At 46.9% G+C, this 8643-nt stretch overlaps 1 protein-coding gene across 1 annotated transcript in view; it reads left to right on the top strand.

Annotated features, from left to right (window-relative positions):
- The first annotated feature begins 3594 nt into the window (after positions 1–3594).
- Positions 3595–8643, top strand: part of MIA (MIA SH3 domain containing) — a 76003-nt gene continuing 70954 nt past the window's right edge. Inside the window, exons 1-2 of the mRNA XM_075606725.1 lie at positions 3595–3773; positions 7923–8056. Of these exons, the coding sequence (XP_075462840.1) occupies positions 3659–3773; positions 7923–8056 (249 nt within the window). The 5' untranslated portion in view covers positions 3595–3658. The remainder of the gene's footprint in view (positions 3774–7922; positions 8057–8643) is intronic.

Raw genomic sequence — 8643 nt, 5'->3', positions numbered from 1 at the left:
ACACTGACGCTATAAGCAATGACACTGACTCTATAAGCAATGACACTGACTCTATAAGCAATGACACTGACTCTATAAGCAATGACACTGACTCTATAAGCAATGACACTAACTCTATAAGCAATGACACTGACTCTATAAGCAATGACACTGACTCTATAAGCACTGACACTATAAGCAATGACACTGACTCTATAAGCAATGACACTGACTCTATAAGCAATGACACTGACTCTATAAGCAATGACACTGACTCTATAAGCAATGACACTGACTATAAGCAATGACACTGACTATAAGCAATGACACTGACTCTATTAGCAATGACACTGACTATAAGCAATGACACTGACTATAAGCAATGACACTGACACTATGAGCAAAGACACTGACACTATGAGCAAAGACACTGACACTATGAGCAAAGACACTGACACTATAAGCAAAGACACTGACTCTATAAGCAATGACACTGACTATAAGCAATGACACTGAGTTTCAATCAGGGGAACCTGGTGTCCGCTCCACGTGGCCTTGGTTAACACGTTATCTCCCTGTGCCTCAGGCACCAAAAACAGATTGTAAGCTCACCTGGGCAGGGACTGTGTCTGTAAAAATTCCTGTGTACTACGCGCTATACTGTAATTGTGAAGAGCTTTGAGTACTATTGGGAGAACAAATCTCCACAAATCTTAAGCCCTTTTTCAATCAGATAATGAAATACCTGACTACCTGGGACCCACATACAGTCTCTTGGTTTGGAAGAATAGCTGCTATAAAAATGAATATCTTACCTAGGCTTCTTTATCTTTCCAGACCCTTCCCGTCAAGATTATCCAGTCAGATCTAGAAAATGTACACAACAAAACACAAGAGCATTCTCCATAATTCCAAGAGGCCTCACTCTTCCAAACCTACACAAAGATTGTGGAGTGGCCAAACTAGGGCAGATAATCAGTTGGCACTCCAACCCATTTAGTAAACAATGGGCAGAACTAGAACATCTGATCTGTTCTCCAGTTAGACTAAGAGAAATATCCTTTGACTCAATCCAAAAATTCAGACCAACTGAGATCTATAAAAACCTAATTCTATCTCCTGCAATTTATGGGATTTAAAAAAACAAACAGGTTTTAGTTAACCAACCCTCCTTTTCCCGCGCAGCCAGTGTTTACGGACTCCCCCTTCCCCTTTTACTTAGGTAATCGACCAAAAAATCCTTGAGGCCAGAACAGTCTCTTAATAGTCCACAACATTCTTTTCCATGGGAAGGTTCCCTCTCTTGCTTCACTGCAATTGAATTCTAATATTAAACTCCGTTAAATATTCAGTTATCAAAAATATTATTATTTTATAATATAAAATTCTTCTAAATTTTATATATTTCTCCAAATTCGCCACTACAGCTAGTCCTTGCTATCCAACTTTTCACTTTACAACGAATGGCATATCCAACGCAACCCTATGAGCCGTTATCCGACGCCGGAATAAGTTATCCAACGCTCACCGCCACTGATTAACATGGGACTCACGTTACAACGGTTTCACTATCCAACGCTACCTCCAGAACGGGTCCCGTTGGATAACGGAGGACCGCCTGTACATACAATATATATACAAGTCCGACCGCTCCCAAGACCCCACTCCATTTGAGGTTTGGTGTCTGCACCACTCCCTCACGCAGGGGGATTATCTCTATGCTATATCATACTTTGACTCCCGCCAAGGCCAATCTGGTATCAGATAAATATATGGCAGCCTGGGGAAAAGATCTTAACACCAATCTAGATTTAGACACATGGCAAGATATGTGGAAGGCCGCTTCCAAAAACTCATCCTGTGTTGTGATCAAAGAGAACATATAGATGGTACCGCCTAACCCCTACCAGACTATACTCCTTTCTCCCAAACATATCCCCACTGTGTTGGCATGACTGCGGTAACATGGGGACCATATTGCATATATTCTGGCCATGCCCTAAAATCCAGCCATTGTGGAAAACAGTGCTTGCTTTAATAAACAGTATTTTACAGGTCAATAGCCCCCTGACCCATTGTATACAACACTTGGGAAAGCAATAACCAACCAAAACAAAACCGAATCAAAAATCACCTCACAAATACTAAACGCCACAAGATGCAGTGCTGCTAGAAACTGGTAGCACATTACCTCCCTCTCTGTATACCAGGTAACTAATACAGTTTGGCATATAGTATATATGTAAAAACTCTGCTTATCTAAATGGCTCCACTCTAAGATTTTCAGAAACCATCATAAACGTGGGTTTACCTCCGCAATTAGACCAAAAATATTTTGGATGCTGTGATATGTACTATGTTAAATTTGATATATTATTTAACATGTATGTCCAAATGCTATGCTCCCCCACCCCCTCCCTCTGGTCTTACCCAAATGTATGGATGTACCTTTTTCTTTTCTGTTCCCCCCATATAATTCTGCATGACAGTTTTAGAATAAAATGGTATTAATTTCACTGTATTTGCTTAGGCAGCTCAGTGCATTTTTTTCACACTAAAACCCACTATAGCTAAGGTGATAGATGATACAAATGCTGTCAGTGCTTCTAAAATTAAGAGGTATGGCACATCTCAAATCATTTTAAATGTATATAAAATGTATTAACCCTTGTACATCTGCGTCGCCCCAAAGGTGGACGCCTGATGGGGCTCCCCAAGTGCTGCTCCCCACTGCACAAGACCAGCGCGCTAAGGGTTAACATTTACTTGTACTTTGTGGAAAGTCAACCCCACCCACTGGAATGTTAATGAGCCAGGAGGACACAAAGAACGTTGTATTCACAGCTGCATTCAATCTGTACACCTGCGTCGCCCCAAAGGCGGACATCCTTTGGCGGACATCCTTTGGCGCAGCTGCCGTTCGCTGATGTTAAAGCTGCTCTATTTCAATCTGAAACTCACCAGCCCTTTATCCCCTGTACCCAATTTTCCAACTCTTATCTGTCCATGAAATGCCTGTGAAGTGACTGTATAACCTCTGCTCTTTTAATGTAACCATGTATTGTTATAACTCTGTCCCCAGGACATAAAACGAGAGGTAACGCTCAATGAATTACTTCCGGGTAAAACATTTTTTATAAATAAAAAAACATGTTTTCTAATCTGAACTTGTGAAAAATTAGTTGAACAGCAAAATTGTATTTTTAAATAAAGATATATTGCTGCAGGAAAGATGAATCAGGATAGCAGCCTCTTTCATATATATGCGCTGGCGTTACGTTTCTGGGTAACCGGGAGTGTGTAACACCCCAAGTTTAGGTCCAATGTTTATACCGGAGTTTGTTTTAAAAGTCAACGTTGGCATACAAAGGGGTTATGAAAAATTGGCATATGTCGTTAAAACCGAGTCATTTTAAACGGAATAAACGAACCATTCTTTCCCCTTTCCTGCCATGTTTATACTGGAGACGCTTTACACCGCGCTTCTTTCTACGCACATCTGGGGCGATACACTTTGGAAAAATATTTGGAAGCACAAGTTTCCTGTTAGAAAAAAGAAAAGATAGCGAGGGAGGCGACAGAAACCAGAGAATGCGGCTGCCGGAGCCCAGATGTGTGTCCCGTTGCTGTGCCCAGGCGGGTGGCCATCAGTGTCCAGTCTCTGCAGAAGTTGACGGTCATGTTTGGGAAGGGTCTGTGTCTCGCCTTCTGCGTCCTCCTCGGAGTGGCGAGAGGGGGCAGGACGATGCCCAAGCTGGCGGACAAGAAGCTCTGCGCTGATGAGGAGTGCAGCCGTAAGTTGGCGTCCGATATGCCCGCCCTGGTGGGGTCTCGGAGTTGGTGATGCGGGGTAATACGCCTCCAAGCTGTATATTGCAGCATATTCATACCTAGAGGGTGGTGTGTCTTCAGGACTGAACATCTGCCAGTCTACAGCACCGGTGAATGTTTAGAGCAGTGCAATAGTACTAGGAAGCAGTGCAATAGTACTAGGGAGCAGTGCAATAGTACTAGGGAGCAGTGCAATAGTACTAGGGAGCAGTGCAATAGTACTAGGGAGCAGTGCAATGCTACTAGGGAGCAGTGCAATAGTACTAGGGAGCAGTGCAATAGTACTAGGGAGCAGTGCAATAGTACTAGGGAGCAGTGCAATAGTACTAGGGAGCAGTGCAATAGTACTAGAGAACAGTGCAATAGTACTAGGAAGCAGTGCAATAGTACTAGGGAGCAGTGCAATAGTACTAGGGAGCAGTGCAATAGTACTAGGGAGCAGTGCAATAGTACTAGGGAGCAGTGCAATAGTACTAGGGAGCAGTGCAATAGTACTAGGGAGCAGTGCAATAGTACTAGAGAACAGTGCAATAGTACTAGGAAGCAGTGCAATAGTACTAGGGAGCAGTGCAATAGTACTAGGGAGCAGTGCAATAGTACTAGGGAGCAGTGCAATAGTACTAGGGAGCAGTGCAATGCTACTAGGGAGCAGTGCAATAGTACTAGGGAGCAGTGCAATAGTACTAGGGAGCAGTGCAATAGTACTAGGGAGCAGTGCAATAGTACTAGGGAGCAGTGCAATAGTACTAGGGAGCAGTGCAATAGTACTAGAGAACAGTGCAATAGTACTAGGAAGCAGTGCAATAGTACTAGGGAGCAGTGCAATAGTACTAGGGAGCAGTGCAATAGTACTAGGGAGCAGTGCAATAGTACTAGGGAGCAGTGCAATAGTACTAGGGAGCAGTGCAATAGTACTAGGGAGCAGTGCAATAGTACTAGAGAACAGTGCAATAGTACTAGGAAGCAGTGCAATAGTACTAGGGAGCAGTGCAATAGTACTAGAGAACAGTGCAATAGTACTAGGAAGCAGTGCAATAGTACTAGGGAGCAGTGCAATAGTACTAGGGAGCAGTGCAATGGTACTAGGAAGCAGTGCAATAGTACTAGGGAGCAGTGCAATAGTACTAGGGAGCAGTGCAATGGTACTAGGGAGCAGTGCAATGGTACTAGGGAGCAGTGCAATGGTACTAGGGAGCAGTGCAATGGTACTAGGGAGCAGTGCAATGGTACTAGGGAGCAGTGCAATGGTACTAGGGAGCAGTGCAATGGTACTAGGGAGCAGTGCAATAGTACTAGGGAGCAGTGCAATAGTACTAGGGAGCAGTGCAATAGTACTAGGGAGCAGTGCAATAGTACTAGGGAGCAATGCAATAGTACTAGGGAGCAGTGCAATAGTACTAGGGAGCAGAGCAATAGTACTAGGGAGCAGTGCAATAGTACTAGGGAGCAGTGCAATAGTACTAGGGAGCAGTGCAATAGTACTAGGGAGCAGTGCAATAGTACTAGGGAGCAGTGCAATAGTACTAGGGAGCAGTGCAATAGTACTAGGGAGCAGTGCAATAGTACTAGGGAGCAGTGCAATAGTACTAGAGGGAGCAGTGCAATAGTACTAGAGGGAGCAGTGCAATAGTACTAGGGAGCAGTGCAATAGTACTAGAGAACAGTGCAATAGTACTAGGGAGCAGTGCAATAGTACTAGGGAGCAGTGCAATAGTACTAGGGAGCAGTGCAATAGTACTAGGGAGCAGTGCAATAGTACTAGGGAGCAGTGCAATAGTACTAGGGAGCAGTGCAATAGTACTAGGGAGCAGTGCAATAGTACTAGGGAGCAGTGCAATAGTACTAGAGAACAGTGCAATAGTACTAGGAAGAGGTGCAATAGTACTAGAGAACAGTGCAATAGTACTAGGAAGCAGTGCAATAGTACTAGGGAGCAGTGCAATAGTACTAGGGAACAGTGCAATGGTACTAGGGAGCAGTGCAATGGTACTAGGGAGCAGTGCAATAGTACTAGGGAGCAGAACAATAGTACTAGGGAGCAGAGCAATAGTACTAGGGAGCAGTGCAATGGTACTAGGGAGCAGTGCAATGGTACTAGGGAGCAGTGCAATGGTACTAGGGAGCAGTGCAATGGTACTAGGGAGCAGTGCAATGGTACTAGGGAGCAGTGCAATGGTACTAGGGAGCAGTGCAATGGTACTAGGGAGCAGTGCAATGGTACTAGGGAGCAGTGCAATAGTACTAGGGAGCAGTGCAATAGTACTAGGGAGCAGTGCAATAGTACTAGGGAGCAGTGCAATAGTACTAGGGAGTAAGGTGTAGTACAACTACTTTTTATTTACAAACCCAGTGTAGCGCTACTTTTTTTTTAAATTACAAAACAAAAGTACCACTACATCAAGGGCCCCCTTCTCACTATGGGCCTCATGCAGAGAGCAGCGCTATTTAGAATTGGAGAGGGGAAGAAAATTTAGCTTTATTGGAGAGTTTTTTTCTCCATATGCAGAAAGGTCCGAAAACTGCATTTAGAATCCTTTCTGCATATGGAGAGTTTCAACCGGCGATATGAGCGCTGTTGAAACGTGTTGAAAAAAAACCGCGTTTTTTTTTTTTTCTCCCCCACCGGCCGCCGAGCGCCAGCTTCCAGCCAAGTTTTTGTGGCGGAGGTAAATAGAGAATTTTTCTCCATGTTATTGGCGCGATCAGCCACTAGAGCGATCGCGCCTTTCTGAATATGGATATTTTTAGAACAGGGGAAATTTAGGTTCTCGCCGGTAGCTCGGCGAGATTCACAAAAAAAAAAAAAACATGGCGCTTTTTTTAAAACTCGCCAGTACCTGCCTTTCTACAGGCATTTCTCTCCAAAAAATGCCGCTATTCACCTTACCGCTGCTCTCTGCATGAGGCCCTAAGTCTCCTCTTCCCTCCCTCACTACGCCTCTCCCCCCTTCACTCTGCCTCCTCTCCCCTCACTCTGCATCTTCTTGCCCTCACTTTGCCTCCTCTCCCCCCTCACTATGCCTCCTCTTCCCCCCTCACTCTTCCTCTTCACTCTGCCGCCTCTCCCCCTCAGTCTGCCTCCTCTCCCCCCTCAGTCTTCCTCCTCTCCCCCTACACTTTGCCTCCCTCTCACTTTACCTCCTCTCCCCCGGCACTATGCCTCCTCTCGCCCCGTACTATGCCTCCCCTCCCACTCACTCTGCCTCCTCTCCACCCGCACTATGCCTTCCCTCCCCCTCACTCTGCCTCCTCTCCCCCGGCACCATGCCTCCCCCCTCACTCTGCCTCCTCTCCCCCGGCACCATGCCTCCCCCCTCACTCTGCCTCCTCTCCCCCCCGCACTATGCCTCCCCTCCCCCTCACTCTGCCTCCTCTCCCCCGGCACCATGCCTCCCCCCTCACTCTGCCTCCTCTCCCCCGGCACCATGCCTCCCCCCTCACTCTGCCTCCTCTCCCCCCCGCACTATGCCTCCCCTCCCCCTCACTCTGCCTCCTCTCCCCCCGCACTATGCCTCCCCCCTCACTCTGCCTCCCCTCTCCCTCTGCCTCCTCTCCCCCGGCACTATGCCTTCTCTCGCCCCGTACTATGCCTCCCCTCCCACTCACTCTGCCTCCTCTCCCCCCTCACTCTGCCTCCTCTTCCCCCCTCACTCTGCCTCCTCTCCCCCCCTCACTCTGCCTCCTCTCCCCCCCTCACTCTGCCTCCTCTCCCCCCTCACTCTGTCTCTGTCTCCTCTCCCCCCTCACTCTGTCTCCTCTCCCCACTCACTCTGCCTCCTCTCCCCCCTCACTCTGTCTCTGTCTCCTCTCCCCCCTCACTCTGTCTCCTCTCCCCACTCACTCTGCCTCCTGTCCCCCTCACTCTGCCTCCTCTCAAAAAAACACTTGATTGATAAGCACTCCCAGATTTAGAGGCACAGAATGCAAGTTGTAATTAACACAGCTAGATTACTTTAAGGAAGCCAATTAGATTGTTTAATTCTTTACAAATGATTGTTTTTGGCTTGCTATATGGCATTGCACCTTTAGCACAGTTGATAGTGCAGCGTAGCTGTGACCACTGTCAGAACTACAGTATGTGAGAGTGATGCTCATTGCTGCCTTCTGTGCAGATCCCATATCTATTGCAGTGGCTCTGGCAGATTACATTCCTCAGGACTGTCGCTTCATTCCCATCAGGCGCGGACAAACCTTGTATGTCTACTCCAAACTGAAAGGCAGAGGGCGACTGTTCTGGGCGGGCAGTGTAAGTATCTTCCGTTGCCATATGTTTTGAATACAAAAGCCAGCCTCCCACTCACACACTACTACACCACAACAAGTATACACAGCACAGGTACAGTGCGGCAGCCTCCCACTCACACACACTACTACACCACAACAAGTATACACAGCACAGGTACAGTGCGGCAGCCTCCCACTCACACACACTACTACACCACAACAAGTATACACAGCACAGGTACAGTGCGGCAGCCTCCCACTCACACACACTACTACACCACAACAAGTATACACAGCACAGGTACAGTGCGGCAGCCTCCCACTCACACACACTACTACACCACAACAAGTATACACAGCACAGGTACAGTGCGGCAGCCTGACCCTCACATACACTACTACACCACAACAAGTATACACAGCACAGGTACAGTGCGGCAGCCTCCCACTCACACACACTACTACACCACAACAAGTATACACAGCACAGGTACAGTGCGGCAGCCTCCCACTCACACACACTACTACACCACAACAAGTATACACAGCACAGGTACAGTGCGGCAGCCTCCCACTCACACACACTACTACACCACAACAAGTATACAC

The sequence above is a fragment of the Ascaphus truei genome, chromosome 7 (assembly GCF_040206685.1).
Source record: "Ascaphus truei isolate aAscTru1 chromosome 7, aAscTru1.hap1, whole genome shotgun sequence".
In the NCBI taxonomy this organism is placed as follows: Eukaryota; Metazoa; Chordata; class Amphibia; order Anura; family Ascaphidae; genus Ascaphus; species Ascaphus truei.
The sequence above is the reverse complement of the archived record's forward strand: the minus strand, read 5'-3'. Positions and strand labels throughout refer to the sequence as shown.